Source organism: Physeter macrocephalus, chromosome 5 (assembly GCF_002837175.3).
Source record: "Physeter macrocephalus isolate SW-GA chromosome 5, ASM283717v5, whole genome shotgun sequence".
Taxonomy (NCBI): domain Eukaryota; kingdom Metazoa; phylum Chordata; class Mammalia; order Artiodactyla; family Physeteridae; genus Physeter; species Physeter macrocephalus.
Window position 1 is genome coordinate 60,986,760 of NC_041218.1, and position 16,926 is coordinate 61,003,685.

General features: G+C 35.5%; 2 protein-coding genes across 22 annotated transcripts in view; one reads left to right on the forward strand and one right to left on the reverse strand.

Moving 5' to 3' along the window:
• The window catches only part of DYNC1I1 (dynein cytoplasmic 1 intermediate chain 1), a 495,519-nt gene extending 493,335 nt beyond the window's left edge, over positions 1–2,184 (forward strand). For all 16 annotated transcript variants that reach the window (XM_055085000.1, XM_055084998.1, XM_055085008.1 and 13 more), the window contains one exon: positions 1,255–2,184. In XM_055085000.1, coding sequence (XP_054940975.1) covers positions 1,255–1,365 — 111 coding nt within the window. In that variant the 3' untranslated portion in view covers positions 1,366–2,184. The remainder of the gene's footprint in view (positions 1–1,254) is intronic.
• SLC25A13 (solute carrier family 25 member 13) overlaps positions 1–16,926 on the reverse strand; it is a 262,700-nt gene that overhangs the window by 26,024 nt on the left and 219,750 nt on the right. For all 6 annotated transcript variants that reach the window (XR_008617418.1, XR_003679894.2, XR_008617416.1 and 3 more), the window contains exon 18: positions 11,907–12,021. The gene's annotated coding sequence lies outside the window, so the exon portion shown is untranslated. The remainder of the gene's footprint in view (positions 1–11,906; positions 12,022–16,926) is intronic.

Below are 16,926 nucleotides of genomic sequence, written 5' to 3' on the forward strand. Positions count from 1 at the left end.
AAGTCCTAAATGTCCGGCTTGATATAGTAAGAAATTTTTCAGCTGTAAAAGTGATCTCAAAGTTTAGATTTATTTGCTCTTTTATTTTGGAAAATGTATATTGACTGGGATGATTGTGTGTTATTAATGTTTATGGAATATATGGATAGCATGTGTAGCACTAGTATCTGTAGATGGGTTACATCATCTTACAGGGTAATCTTCCAAGAAAAGGGCTCTACAGTCAAAACAAATTTTATTACATGAAAACCATTCAGACTTGTACTTGATCCTGCTTCTCATCTTCAAATAATTCTCTTTTTTATTCCAAACACTTGCATGATACCTTTAAACAATTCATTTTTAGATGCCATGTAGAGAAATCATTATCCTTTAAATCACCTAACAAAAATCCATACATGCAGTTTGTGTCAGGTGGGGTTAATTTTCTCCTTACTGAATTGTGCACAGGAGAAGATATCGTGGGGAAATTTTATAATCCCTCTTTTTGGTGATTCAGTATAGCATACTGGCTAAGCATGTAATGACTGGAACCAGATGACATTGGCACTGATATTTGCTGGCTATGCAACCTTGGCAAGATGAGTTAATCTTTCTGTGCCTCAGTTTCTCCTTTTGTAAAATGTAAATGCTAATATTATCCTACATAGGATTGCTGTGATGAATAAGTAGAATACATGTAAAGTACTTAGAGCAGAACTCTTGGTAAATCTTAGTTACTGTTATTCATTGGCCTCATCATATATGATCTTGCTGGAAAAGCCAAAATGTCATATTATAGTAGTAAGATTTCTTTGAATATGTAAGTTATTCTCTTGTCATATATATATTGGCATGTTAGCAACACTTTAGGAAAGGATCAATAGCACTGACTTAGGAAGACAATACCACCGTTATTTCAAATTCCTAGTAATGCAGTTTTTATTTGTCGTGTTCGCTGTAATTCTGGTCTTCTTACTGAAAGTGCTTTAACTTGGATACTGTATGAACTGTATAGTTTACATAAGTTTTTTTTTTACATAAGTTTTTAATGTTTTATAAATCCCACGTGCGATTTTGCTTTTGAGAGTGACATTATTCTCTTAAATTATCAGTTTAAGAGCAACGCTTCAGAGATCTGATTCAAGGAAGACTATCTGATTTCCTTTACATTCCAAGGGAATCATCTGTTTCAAGAGGAACAGTCATGCAGGCTTCAAGGCTTTCAGCATGAAAGATACCTTGTTCACCATTTTCCGTTAATTTGTTTTGCAGCTTGCAGTTCCCCACAATGATGAGTGGACCCGATTTGCCAGGACCCTCGTGGAGATTCGTGCGAACCGAGCTGACAGCGAGGAGGAAGGCCCCGTTGAGTTATCTGCCTAGTGGAAATGAGCCGTCCCCACCTTGACCTTCTAGAGCTCAGCATCTGCAGTCATCAAGTCCGCTTGTATTCAGTGTCCATTCAGTATCAGTATTGCCGTGACCCTTTGGGTGCTATGTTGTGCCAGCTTTGCTCCAAGTATTCCAGATGTATACTGTCCACTGACCTGAAATTCACCAGAGCATTTCTATCTTTATATTTCTGTCTCAAAAATGGGGGTGGGGAGGTGGGAGCCTTTTTGGGTTGAGTTGTTGCCTTTTAACTACTTAGTAGCTGTATTTAATAGCTGGAAACCTCTGGTTAAATTTGTGCTTACACGCACTTCTGGCATAGTCCTATTAAATCCATATGAAGCCAGATATGATTAGGTGCAGATGTGGTGTCATGCTATGGTACAGGGCCAAAGACTTGAGATGTGGCGTTTTACACGGTGACTCACATTATGAATGGATTTACTAGAAGAACATTGCTGCTCCTTATTTATTGTGGTGTGCTGCATGGAACATATTTATTTGAAAGCATTAAAATAAACGATCCTAGAGCATGTGCATAATGAGAGGACTGCATTGTCTCTCTGTTGCTGTTGAGGTTACATTAAGTTCCAAATAACAATTACAGTATGCCGGTTCCACTGAGGACATGAAATCTTTAGAGGTTTGTTGCAGTGAATGGAATGAATTTTAATGCCTATTATTTCTAGGTACTTTAACAATATTTCAAATATAGTTGATCATTGATATTTGTCATTCAAGCTAACCCAGTCTGACAAAAGTCTGTGGTTCCTAAATATGACACCAGTATTGCCAATAAAATGTTCCAAACCATGTCTGCTCCAGTGTGGATAAATCCTTTGCTTGGGAACTGCCTGATTAAAATTCTGTGGCCAGAGGGTAGGGGAGATACATTAGGGCCGTGTCAAAGATTGATAATGAATTTATAGGCAGCCAACCTGGCTGGACTTAAACCAAGACTCTGGTTTTATTTTTATGAAGGAACATGTGTGCTATTTCTGGAAAGCGTTTTCTTGTCTCCTTTGCCAGAGCCACTCTTACCCAAAGACTGTTTCAAGTGTTGAGAGTAGGAAGAACAGGTTAAGATGAACAAATACCAACTGTTCCACACATTTCATTATTTTTTAATTTATACCAGAAAATTATGTTTATTACTGTTGGACTAGGAAATATGTGTAAACAACTTTATAGGATTTTGTTTTTTCAAAAGGTCATTTCTTGCCTAGAGAGAATGAAAATAAATAGTGGCTGAGTCATGAAAAACATTTGAAGACAGTCTTTGGCTTTTTAGGAAGAGAATTTCCATGGTGCTTTGTTGGTAGGGATTCCTTGATCTGGGAGATTTCTTTTAATTTTGAAATAATAATATGCTTTTCTCTGAGTGCTATACAGTGTGTTAATATTGAAACTCTTTAAAAACATATTAAATTTTTAAAGCTAAAATATGAGTATCTAAAATAGGTTTAAAAGCAACCCAATGAGACAAAAGACCTGTACTCTGAAAACTATAAGACACTAATTAAAGAAATCGAAGATGACACAAACAGATGGAGAGATATACCACGTTCTTGGATTGGAAGAATCAGTATTGTCAAAATGACTATGCTGCCCAAGGCAATCTACAGATTCAGTGCAATCCCTATCAAATTACCAATGGCATTTTTCACAGAAATAGAACAAAAAATTTTTTAATTTGTATGGAGACACAAAGGACCCCCTAATAGCCAAAATAATCTTGAGAAAGAAAAACGGAGCCGGAGGAATCAGGCTTCCTGACTTCACACTATACTACAAAGCTACAGTCATCAAAACAGTATGGTACTGGCGCAAAAACAGAAATATAGATCAGTGGAACAGTATAAAAGCCAAGAAATAAACCCATGCACCTATGGTCAATTAATATACGACAAAGGAGGCAAGAATATACAATGGAGAAAAGACAGTCTCTTCAATAAGCAGTGCTGGGAAAACCGGACAGCTACATGTAAAAGAATGAAATTAGAACATTCTCTAAAAGCATACACAAAAATAAAGTCAAAGTGAATCAAAGACCTAAATGTGAGGCCAGACACTGTAAAACTCTTACAGGAAAACATAGAACACTCTTTGACATAAATTGCAGCATCTTTTTGGATGCACCTCCTAAAGTAATGGAAAAAAAACAAAAATAAACAAATGGGACCTAATTAAACTTAAAAGCTTCTGCACAGCAAAGGAAACCATAAACCAAATGAAAAGACAGCCTACAGACTAGGAGAAAATATTTGCAAATGACGTGACTGACAAAGAATTAGTCTCCAGAATTTACAAACAGCTCATGCAGCTCTATGTCAAAAGAACAGCCCAATCAAAAAATGGGCAGAAGATCTAAACAGACATTTCTCCAAAGAAGACATACAGATGGTCTGAAAACACATGAGGGACTTCCCTGGTGGTCCAGTGGTAAAGAATCCGCCTTCCAGTGCAGGGGATGTGGGTTTGATCCCTGCTCGGGATCCCACGTGCTGTGGGGCAACTAAGCCTGCACGCCGCAACTACTGAGCCTGTGTGCTCTGGAACCCCCGTGCCACAACTAGAGAGAAGCCCAGACACCACAACGAAGAGCCTGCCTGCCTCAATGAAAAATCCCACATGCCGCAATGAAGATCCCACGTGCTGCAACTAAGACCCAACTCAGCCAAAAAAAAAAAAAAAGCAAACAAAAAAACAAATGGCTAATCTTAAAAAAAGAAAAGCACATGAAAAATGCTCAACATTATTTATTAGAGAAATGCAAATCAAAACTACAATGAAGTATCACCTCACAGCAGTCAGAATGGCCATCATCAAAAAGTCTAAAAACAATAAATGCTGGAAAAGGTGTTGAGAAAAGGGAACCCTCCTATACTGTTGGTGGGAATGTAAACTGGTACAACCATTATGGAGTACAGTATGGAGGTTCTTTAAAAAACTAAAAATAGAGCTACCATATGATCAAGCAATCCCACACCTGGGCATATATCCAGAGAAAAACGTGGTTCGAAAAGATACATGCACCCTGATGTTCGTTGCAGCACTATTTACAATAGCCAGGATATGGAAGCAACCTACATGTCCATCGACAGACATTTAGAGAAATAGAAATAAGGAGAGGAATAGATAAAGAAGATGTGGTACAAATATACAGTGGAATATTACTCAGCCATTAAAAAGAATGAAATAATTGCCATTGAGTGAAGTCAGAGAAAGAGACAAATATCGCTCTTATAGTGGAATCTAAAAAAAGGGTATAAATGAACCTATCTACAAAACAGAAATAGAGTCACAGATGTAGAAAACAAACTTATGGTTACCAGGGGGTAAGATGGCAGGAGAGATAGATTGAGATTGACATATACACACAACTGTATAAAACAGATAACTAATGAGGACCTACTGTATAGCACAGGGAACTCTACTCAATACTCTATAATGACCTATATGGAAATAGAATCTAAAAAAGAGTGGATATATGTATAAGTGATTCACTTTGCTGTACACCTGAAACTAACACAACATTGTAAATCAACTATACTCCAATTAAAATAAAAAACAGAGCTACCATATGATCCTGCAGTCCCCTCCTGGGCATATCTCCAGAGAAAACCATAATCCAAAAAGGTACATGCACCTCAATGTTCATTGCAGCACTATTTACAATAGCCAAGACATGGAAGCAACCTAAATGTCCACTGACAGAGGAATGGATAAAGAAGATATGGTACAATGGAATATTACTCAGCCACGAAAACAATGAAATATTAAGTGAAGTAAGTCAGAGAAAGACAAATATCATATTGTATCTCATATGTGGAATCTAATTTTTTAAACAAATGATACAAATGAATTTATTTACAAAACAGAAACAGACTTATGGTTATTAAAGGGGAAACGTGGTAGGGAAGGGATAAATCAGGAGTGTGGGATGAACATACACACACTACCACATGTAAGATAGATAACCAACAAGGACCTACTGTACAGCACAGGGAACTCTATTCTGTGATAACGTATATGAGAAAAGAATCTAAAAAAGAATGAATATATGTATATGTATAACTGAATCACTGTTGTACAGCAGAAACTAATACAACATTGTAAATCAACTATACTCCAATAAATTTTTTTTAAAAAGCAATCCAATGAAAAGTACTGGGGAAAAAATTTTCTCAAACATATGCTAAAGAACCTTAGAACAAATCAATAAGCCATGAGCTGTTATAGACCAAAGTCTGAATGACAAAGCCAGTCGCTTGTAGTAGGCACATGAAGAATGATAAGAGCTTGTATATGGGTATATCCCACCATGGTAGCTAGTCTCCAAGATAGTCTCCCACTTCTTGTGTGGTGTTTTCCCATCATGAATCTGGGATGACCTTGGGTAATGATAGACTATGGGGGAAGTGATGCTATGTGGGGTTCAGGACAAGGTTATATGAAGACATAGCTTCCTTCTGGGTCTCTTGGCACACTCACTCTTAATTCCCCAAGCCACTGTGTAAGAAGGGCAACTACCCTAAGACCTCTAGGCTGTACAAAGGCCTAAGCTCATCACAGAGTGGCCATGTGGATATAGAGAAAGATATCCAGCCAGTCCACAGCCATTCAAGTTCTCCCAGCTGATGTCCCAGATGGAATGTGGTAGCCATGACAATTTGCCTCTAAGATCTCTTGTTGCAAAGAACATAATTGACTGACAGCTCCAGCTGCTTTGCTCTAAAATCCACCAGCAGTTTGACCAATGTCATGCTTCTCAGCCAAGCCTGAGCATACCAGAGATAGTAAGCCAGGCCTGTTCCTGGGAGATATAAGAGTTCTCTGAGGAGAACTCAAGGAGGTCTCAAGGACTCCCTGCCATCATTGCTAAAACTTTCTCAGAACTGTACTTCAGTCTAAGACTAATCTTTCCTTTCCTTTCCCTTCCCTTCCTTTCCTTTCCTCCCTCCCTTCTTTCCCTCTCTCCTTCTTAGGGTCAGATTGACATCACTCTCTGATGGCTCTCCCAGCATAACCTGGCTGGGGACATGTGACTTGATTAGGGAGTAAAGAGACTAGACACCAAAAGAGTTACAAGAATTGGCATGTGCCATTAGGGGCCAGGGGAGTAGCACTCGGGTTGGATTTTGAGGAGTTTGATTAAGGGGGCCAGAATGTAAGACCAGATAGGTAAGAATCTATTGACTTTGAGACACTCTTTTGGAATATGTGATTTTATACTCTGGCAAGGATCCCAAGGCATAGGATGGCTGTTACAGTGGCTCTTAGAACTCTGAAAAAGCTGTAGCCTACACTTAATGAAATGAAAGTGTTTGAATTGCCCTGATTGATAGTACAGATAGGAATAAAGAGGTTGAGGAAAGTGGAGAGATTAGAATGGATATATTATATATAAGGCTAGAAGACACATCCAAGAGTTAGGGTGCCCAAGAACGCCCAGAGTACACGCCCTTTCCCAAAGCCATTAGGAGCTAGTGAGAGAGGCATAAGCATCTCTAGGAATTTTAGTGGTGGCCAGGCCAGAGCTGAGAGTAGGAGAGACAGTCATAGAGCAGGGCTTTTTAACATTTACCTTAATGGTCTGTCTAGGGACCCACTACTCTATTTCATTGAGTTTGTCCTTATATAATACCACATTGTCTTGATTGCTATAGCTTTTACTGAGTCTTGAAATCAGGTAGTGTATGTCCTCCAGCTTTGTTATTCATTGTGAAAGATTGTTTTAGCTTTTCTAGGCCTTTTGTGTTTCCACATGAATTTTAGAATCAAATTCTTAAAAGAAAACCATACTGCTTGGATTTCTGTTGGGATTTCATTAATCTATATATCAACTTGAGAGAGTGGACATCTTAACAATTTTGAATCTTCTAATATGTGAACAAAGTGTATATCTTCCTATTTATTGAGCCTTCTTTAATCTATCTCACTAATATTTTCAGTTATAGGTTGTTTATCTTTTTGTAGATTCCTAGATATTTCAATTTTTCATTGTATTATAAATGTTATTTTTAAATTTTAGTTTTCAAATGATTTTTGCTAGTTTTCAGAGTTAAAATTTATTTTTGTATATTGACCTCATATTTTGCAACCTTGCTAAATATACTTATTACTTCTAGTAGATTTTGTAATCAATTGGTGATTATGTACATAGTCATGCTATATGAGAATAATGAAGACTTTACTTCTTTCCTTCCAATCTTTATTTTTAATTTTTTCCCCTGCAGCACTAGCTCAGAGTGTCAGCTCAATGTTGTACTGAAGAAATAAGAACAGACATCCTTACCTCTTTCCTAATATTAGTATCAAAAAGTTTCAATGTTTCACTTTTGTCAGATGAAGGAAATTCCATTTTATTGTTAGATTGTTAAGAAGCTTTATCATGAACAGGTACTGAATTTTTTCATATGCTTCTGTTCTACATCCATCGATATGGTCTTTTTTTTTTTTTTTTTTTTTTTTCATTTAAAGGATTTTCCCGTAATTATTCCTTAGGGATACTGGTCTGTAATTTTCTGTTCTTGTAATGTCTTTGTCAGGTTTTAGGAACATGATTATGATCATATGATGAGTTGAGAAGTGTTCCAAGCTCCTCTCTTTTGTGAAAGAGTGTAATATTTTAATGTTTGGTAGAATTCACTAGTGACACCATCTAGCCCCAGAGTTTTATTTGTGGGAAGGTTTTTGGTAACAAATTTATTTATTGAATAGAATAGGGCTATTTAGATTTTCTGCTTTTTTGGTTCTATTTTGGTAAGTTGTATTTTTCAAGAAATGTGTCCGTTTCATCTAATTTCTCAGATGTATTAACATAAAGTTGTTCATACTATCCCTCTTATTAGCTTTTCATGAATATAGAATCATGGTGATGTCCCCTTTTTACTTCTTGATATATTGGTAATCTGTCTTTTTTAAAACAGTCTTGCCAGTTATCAGTATTATTCATTGTTCAAAGAACCAGCTTTTGGAGTTGCTGATTTTCTCTACTGTCTGTCCACTTTTTCTTCTTTCTATTTTGGATTGAATTTGCTCTTCTTTTTTCTCATTTCCGAAAGTAGAAGCTTAGATCATGGTTGTAAAACACTTCTTTTCTTCTAACTTAGGCCTTTAAAGTTATAAAAATCCCTCTAAGTACTGCCTTTACTGTGTTCCAAAAACTTTGATATGTTATGTTTTCGTTATCATTCTGTTCAAAATATTTTCTAATCTCCATTGTGGTATTATTTGACTCATGAGTTATTTTTTTAGAAGTATGTTTAATTTCCAAATATTTGGAAAACTTTCCAGATATCTTTGTTTTCATTTCTAGTTTGATTCTGCTTGGTAAGAAAACATACAGAGTAAGAAATACTCTGTATTTCAAATCCTTTGAAATTTATTAAGATTTATTTTATGGCCTAGGATATGGTCTAACTTGGTCAGTGTTCCATGTACACCTGAAAAAATGTGAATTCTTTGTATGTTGGGTATGTGGTTCTAAAAATGTCAAATAGATTAAACTGGCTGAGAGTATTGTTTCAATCTTCTATAATCTTACTGTTTTCTATGTATTCTATCAGTGACCAAGAAGGAGATATTAAAATATCCACTCATGGTTTTGAATTTGTCTACTTGTTCTTTAGTTCTCTCCATTTTTATTTTTGCATTTTGAAGCTCTGTTACTAGGTACATACATATTAAGTTTATTATATCTTCTTAATAAACTGACCCTTTTATTATTATGAAATTTACCTCTAGTGTTTCATTTCAGCCTGAAGGGCGCCCTTTAGCATTTGTTGTAGGGCAGGTCTGCTAGGACAAACTTTCAGCTTTTGCTTATCTGGGAAAGTCTTAATTTCTCCTTTATCTCTGAAGAATAATTTTGTCAAAAGTTGAATTTTTCATTGACAATTTTTTTTTTTTTCTCAGCAGTTTGAGTATCTCATCCCACTGCCTTTTGGTCTCTATGTTTCCAGATACAGTGAGTTGCTTCTTTCTTGTACTTTTAAGATTCCTTCATCAGCTTTGGATTTTGACAGTTTGATTATGATGTGTTTAGGTGTGGATCTCTATGTTTTTCCTGCTTGGATTTCATGGAATTTCTTGAATGGATAGATTGTTTTTCATCAAATTTGGGAAAATTTTAGCCATTATTTCTTCAAGCATTCTTTTTACTCTTTCTCTGTCTCCTCCTTCTAGAACTCCCATTGTGTGTATGTTGGCATGCATAATGGTGTCCGACAGGTCTCTTAAATTTTCTTTTTTCTTTTTGTTCTTTGGACTGCATACTTTCAATTGAGTCTTCATGTTTTCTTCTGCCTTCTTCTGCCTATTCAAATCTGCTATTGAGATCCCTAGTGAAATTTTCATTTCAGTTACTGTGCTCTTTGACTCCAAAATGTCTACATGGCTTCTTTTTATAATATCTATCTATTGATATCTTCTATTTTGTGAGACATCATTTTCATACTTTCAAAAAATTTTTAAATTTATTATTATTATTATTATTTAAATATTTATTTATTTGGCATCGGGTCTTAGTTGTGGCACACGGGATCTTCATTGCGGCACGTGAGATCTTTCGTTGTGGTGCACAGGCTTCTCTCTAGTTGTGGCGCACAGGCTCCTGAGCACGTGGGCTCAGTAGTTGCGGCATGTAGGCTTAGTTGCCCCGCAGCATGTGGGATCTTAGTTTCCCAACCAGGGATCGAACCCACGTCCCCTGCATTGGAAAGTGGATTCTTAACCACTGGACGACTAGGTAAGTCCCCTCCTTTCGTTCTTTCGACATGGTTTCCTTTAATTCACTGAGTATATTTATAATAGCTAATTTAAAGTCTTTGTCTAGAAAAATCCAATATCTGGGCTTTCTCAGGCAGTTTCTATTGATTTTTTTCCATTGTACATGCCATACTTTGTTATTTTTTTGCATGTGTACTTTTTTGTTGTTGAAAATTTAATATTGTAATATATCCAGTAATTATAATACTGTAATGTGCAACTCTGGAAATCAGATTTTTTTCCCTCCCCAGGATTTGTTGTTGTTGCTGCTTATTGTAATTGTTGTTTATTTACCAAATTTTCTGAACTAATTCTGTGCAGTCTGTATTCTGTGTTATGTGCAGCCCCTGAAGTCTCTGTTAATTTAATGTTTAGCTAATGATTGGCTCCTTACATGCCTGGAGCCAAAAAACTCTTCTAGTCTATGGCAAAGGACTCTGTATGTCTCTCTGTGTTGAGGTACATCTTCACCTATCAGCCAGGCAGTTTACAATTCTGCATTGGCCTTCACTTCCTGTTTCTACAGAGCCTCAATGTCAACAGGAGGTGAGATCTTAGGGCCTTCTTAGGACTTTACTGAGCATGTGCACAGTTCTGAGTATGTGTGTGTGTGTTTGTCCAGATTCCCAGGGGTATGTCAGAGCTATTCATAGCCCTCAAAGATCTCATTCTCTAGCCTGCCCTCTCAAGTTTTTTGTTAGTCTATTGTTTGTCTTAACTGTTATTTATTACCTCAGCCAGCAGCAATGAGGATATTAGCCTGTGAATGTTTTGGACAAATACCCCTGCACCAGGAAGCAGCCTTAGTAGTACACCAGTTCCAAGTTAGGTGCAATAAAGACACATATTTTGTCTACCAGGGAGGAACCAGACAGGTCAGAACAAATAATTAGAATCCTTTGTGAATGAAGTACTTTCTGCTTCCTGTCATACTGGGAATGCGAGCTGTTATTTTCAGAGCTGCTGCTGGACTACAGAGGGGGGATGGGACTAGAGTAAGTTAAAATGACACAAAGTTCATGATTCTTTCAGAGAATCCGCGATGTTCTTCAGTCAGTGTTCCCTTAGTTGATGCAAGTCTTTGGTTAATTTCCAGAGTTCAAGAACAAGAGTTGATTTTGAGTTTCAGCCCGTTTTTTATTGCTTTTATGGAAGGGCAGAATTTGGAGTTTTTTACTTTGCCATTTTGGCTGATGTCATTCCCACCCTTTTACTTTTAATCTGTTTAGGTCTTTATATTTGAAGTGTGTTTCTTGTAAACAGCTTAAAGTTGGGTCCTTTTTTTTTTTTTTTTTTAAATACAGTCTAATAGTCTCTGCCTTTTAATTAGAGGATTTAGTCCATGTACAATTAATGTAATTTTTGGCATGGTTGATTTTTTAATTTTGTATTAGTAATTGTTTTTTATTGATCCCATTCATTCTTTGTTCTTCTATTCTTCTCCTCTGCCTTCTTTTTGATGGTCTAAATAATTCTTAGTATTGCATTACAGTTCATCTATTGACCTTTATTCTTTTTAGTGGTTTCACAAGAATGCAGTTTTCATGTTTAACTAATTACAGACTACCTTCAAATGATGTAACAGAATAATCCATTTACCTTCTCTTTGTCCTTTGTTCCTGTGTTGTCATGCATTTTACTTCTGTATTTACTATAAATCCCACAATACACTATTATTTTTGCTTCAGTGAATAGTCTTTTATGAATTAAAAGTATTTATAAAATAAAGATAATTCTAAAAGGTTTTAAAAACTACTTACTTTCACTTTCTTCTTTTCTGGTTCTCTTCATTTCTTTCTGGAGATCTGGGCTTTCCATTTCATGTCATCTCTCTTCAGCCAATGAAATTCTTTTGGCATATCCAGTAGTAAGATTCTGCAAGAGAATAATTTCAGTTTTGGTGTGTCTAAATATGTCTTTATTTTGCCTTTATTTTTGAAGGTTTTTTTTTTTGGATATAGAATTCCAATTTGACAGTGCTTTCTTCATTAAGAATGTTTTGTAAAATCTTGACTCATCTAAAATATTTTTCCCTAATCCAAGGTCATAAAGATTTTCTCTTATGTTTTCTTATGAAATATTTATAGTTTTAACTCATATTTATGTATATGATGCATCTTTAATTAATTTTGTGTATGGTGTGGTTGTGGACTAAGGTTAATTTTTATGTATATGCATAATTAATTTTCCAGCAACATGTGTAGAAAAGACTATTATTTCCCCATTTTTTAATATTTAAAAATGTTATTTTCAGATGCTGTTGGTAGTATATAGAAATACAGTGGATTTTTATATACTGACTTTGTATCTTATGGTGTTGCTAAATTCATTTACTAGTTCTAATAAATGTTTTGTAGATTTCTTAAAATTTTCTTCATATGCAGTTGAATACTGTTCTACTTCTTTTTCCCCAGTGTATTTTTTTTTAAACATCTTTATTGGAGTATAACTGTTTTACAATGGTGTGTTAGTTTCTGCTTTACAACAAAGTGAATCAGTTATACATATACATATGTTCCCATATCTCTTCCCTCTTGCGTCTCCCTCCCTCCCACCCTCCCTATCCTGCCCCTCTAGGTGGTCACAAAGCACCGAGCTGATCTCCCTGTGCCATGCGTCTGCTTCCCACTAGCTATCCACCCTATGTTTGGTAGTGTATATATGTCCATGCCACTCTCACTTTGTCACAGCTTACCCTTCCCCTCTGTATGACAGACTCCAGGTCTATCCACCTCATTACAAATAACTCAGTTTCATTTCTTTTTATGGCTGAGTAATATTCCATTGTATATATGTGCCACATCTTCTTTATCCATTCATCTGTTGATGGGCACTTAGGTTGCTTCCATGTCCTGGCTATTGTAAATAGAGCTGCAGTGAACATTTTGGTACATGACTCTTTTTGAATTATGGTTTTCTTAGGGTATATGCCCAGTAGTGGGATTGCTTCACCAGTGTATTTATTTATTTATTTTTTTCTTATCGTGTTGCACTGGCTAGGGCATTGAATCATTCACGTAAAGTATCATATTAGCTATAGCTAATAGCCAATATTAGCTATAGTTAATAGTTTTTTCTTTTTTTTTTTTTTTTTTTGTAGATGCCCTTTATCAGATTACATTTCTTTTTATTTCTGGCTTGTGAGTTTTTTTTTTTAAATAGGTGTTGAATTTTCCCAAATTCTTTTTCTGAATCTAATTTAAATAATCATGATTTTTCTTTTTAATCAGTATAGTACATTATTTTTGAGTGTTATACCTAACTTACATTCTGGTGATGAATCCTATTTGGTCATAAGGGATTGTCCCTTTTCTGTGCATCTAGGCTTGGATTTTTCTTTGGGACAAGATTTTTTAACTAAGAATTTGATTGCTGAAATAGAGGTAGTAACAATATCTCTTTTTCAGTGACTTTGCTAATATATATCTTTCAAGAAATCTATTTCATCTATGTAGTTTAATTTATTGGCATGAATTTGTTCATAGCATTCCCTTTTTATCACATTAGTTATTTTTGTTGTTGTTATTTTGTTTTGTTTTTTTCTGATCAGTGGTTTCTAAATTTTGGGATTTTTTTTTGAAGAAACATTTTCATCTTACTGTTTTTTTTCTATTGTTTTCCTGTCTTCTATCTCATTGATTTCTGCTTTTTATTATCTTCTGCATCTTTGGGGTTTAATTTGCTCTTCTTTTTCTTGTTTTAAGGTGGAACATGAGATAATTGTTTGAGACCTCTCATCTTTTCTAATGTAAGCATTTAATAGTATATATTTCCCTCTAAGCACTGTTTTAAATGCATTATAAATTTTTTGATATGTTGTGTTTTTTCATTTAGTTTAAAATATTTCCTAATTATCCTTGTGATTCCTTCTTAGACTCAAGTGTTGTTAGGAACTATATGATTTATTTTTCAGATATATGGGGAATTTCCAAGTATCTTTTTTTAAAAAATTAATTCATTGTTTTTTAGTTTTGGCTGCAATGGGTCTTTGTTGCTGTGCGCGGGCTCTTCTCTAGTTGCAGCAAGCGGGGGCTACACTTTGTTGTGGTGCACAGGCTTCTCATTGTGGTGGCTTCTCATCGCAGAGCACGGGCTCTAGGCTTGCGGGCTTCAGTAGTTGTGGCTCGCGGGCTCTGGAGCACAGGCTCAGTAGTTGTGGCGCACGGGCTTAGTTGCTCCGCGACATGTGGGATCTTCCCGGACCAGGGATCAAACCCGTGTCCCCTGCATTGGCAAGCGGATTCTTAACCACTGCGCCACCAGGGAAGCCCCTCCAAGTATCTTTTAGTTATTCCTTTCCAGTTTGATTCTGTCATGGCCAGAGAATGTAATGTGTGTGATTTCAATCCTCTTAAGTTTATTGAAACTTGTTTTATGGCCCAGATTATAGTTAATCTTGGTAAAATTTATCGTGTACTTAAGAAGAATGTGTATTCTGCTGATGTTGAGTGTTCTATAAATATGAATAAGGTCAATTATTTGATAAATTTGTTCAGGTCTTCTATATACTGTAGATTTTCTACCTGTTATATCAAGAGAAGTGTGTTGAAATTTGGAAGTATAATAGTGTGTTCCTTCTATTCTTTAATTTTGTTAGTTTTTGTTTCATGTATCTGAAGCACTGTTATTAGGTACATATACATTTAGAATTTTGTGTCTCTGTGATAAATTGACATCTTTATCAGTATGAAGTGTTCTTCTTTATCCCTACTACTAGTTCTCTTTCTAAAATATACTTTGGCTGATATCAACATAGCCTACTCTAGCTTTTTTGAAATTTGTGATTACATGGCATATCTTTTTCTGTCAAGTTACTTTCCATCTATCTGTGTTTTTATATTTAAAGTGAGTTTCTTTAGTTAGCATATAGTTGGGCCTTGCTTTTTTTTTTCCCCTCAAATCTGATCTCTACCTTTTAATTGGAGTGCTTAGGCCATTTGCATTTAATGTAATTATGAATATGGTTAGGTTTAAATCTACCATCTTGCTCTTTTTTATTTACTCCATCTGTTAATTCTTTTTTCTTCTTTTCCTGTCTTCTTTTGGATTTTTCTATTTTTAAGGTTTCCACTAATATTAACTAAATCTGTTTGGTTTTCATTTTCTAGTGTGCTCTGGGGTTTACAACATACATCTTTTACTTACTACACTTTACCTTCAGATAATTGTATACTACTTCATGTATAGTAGTAGTAGAACTTTTTGACAGTGTATTTGCATTTTCTTTTCTTCTTTTTTGTGCTGTTATTGTACATTTTACTGCTATGTATGCTATAAACCTCACAATACATCATTATTGATTTGCTTTAAAGACTCAATTATCTTTTAAAGAAATTAAAAATAAGAAAAAATAGTTAATTATCCATTTATTTTCAATTCTGGAACTCCTCATTTATTTGTATAGATCTAAATTTCCATCTGATATCACTTTTGTTCTGCCTGATGACCTATCATTAACATCTTCTTTAGTGCAATTCTAGCTGCCCGGTGAATTCTCTTACTTGTTGTCTACCTTATTTTGCCTTTGTTTTCAAAAGATATTTTCACTGGGTGTAGATTTCTTGGTTGGCCTTCTTTTTAAAATACCTTAAAGATGTTACTCTGTGGCTTTCTGCCTTAAATAGTTTCCAAGTAGAAATCTTCTCTTATTATCATCCTTCCTTGTAGGTTATGGGATGTTTTCCTCCGGCAACTTTTAAGATTTTCTATTTATCATTTGTTTTCACCATCTTCATCATGATATACATTTCTGTTGGTTGATTTTTTCACTTTTTTATGGTTTATATTTTCCTTATTATGATGGGTGACTTTTTAATTAAATTTGTCATAGTGGTTTGTGGGCTTTTTTTGTTATATTGTTTGAAATAGTATCAAATTGTGTTCTGACAAGCAGTTAAATTACTTGGAATCAGATCTTTGTGAGGTCTGCTTTTAAGCTTTGTTAAGGGCAGAGCCGCCTTCATCGTAGTTCTTATTTAGCGCTATTCATAATATGACATTTTTCTGAGGATTCTACCTGATGGTCTATGTATTATGGAGGAATTTCTACTCCTGCTGGTGGGAACACAAACTCTTTCTCCTCTGTGAAGTCCAGAATTTTTCTGCTTCTTCCTTTCCAGTGGTTCCTTCCCAAGTTTGGTATCGTTTCCTCCCTCAAATGCACAGATCAGTACTCAAAGATTGGGGAACTCTCTGCAAAACTCCAGAGCTTTCAGAGCAGCTCCCTCCTGTTTGGTAGTTTGTCTTAAAATTCTAGCTATCTTGGCCCCCTGATTTCTGAGCTCCAGCTTTTCAATTTCGGGAGACGGCTGGGCCCTGTCTGGGTTGCCCTTCTCTGCACAGTGGCTGGAACCTGCCCCCAGGCAGTAAGCTGGTGCAATGGTAGGTCTCACCTTGTTTGTTTCCTTTCCCGCCTCAGAGTTCACAGTCCTATTTTGCCTCATATTTAATGTTTTAAAACTATTGTGTCATATGTTTCACCCAGTTTTCTAGTTTTCCCTACTATTCCATCATGGCCAGAAGCAGAAATCTCCCAAAGGTATAATTTTTAAGGTAGAAAAAAGTAATAAACTAGAGTTCACTGTCTATAGAGGTTACAGCATTTATTTAATAATTACTTCAGGGCCCTGAAGATAATGATTATTTTGAAATTTATTGTTAGACAGCTTTGATTAAAGATAGTGGTTATCCTTTATAACCAACTCATGTCAAATACCATTATAATTTGTAATAACTTAGCCAGATATGTGTGGTATTAGAAGGGTTAGTTATTAAGCCAAT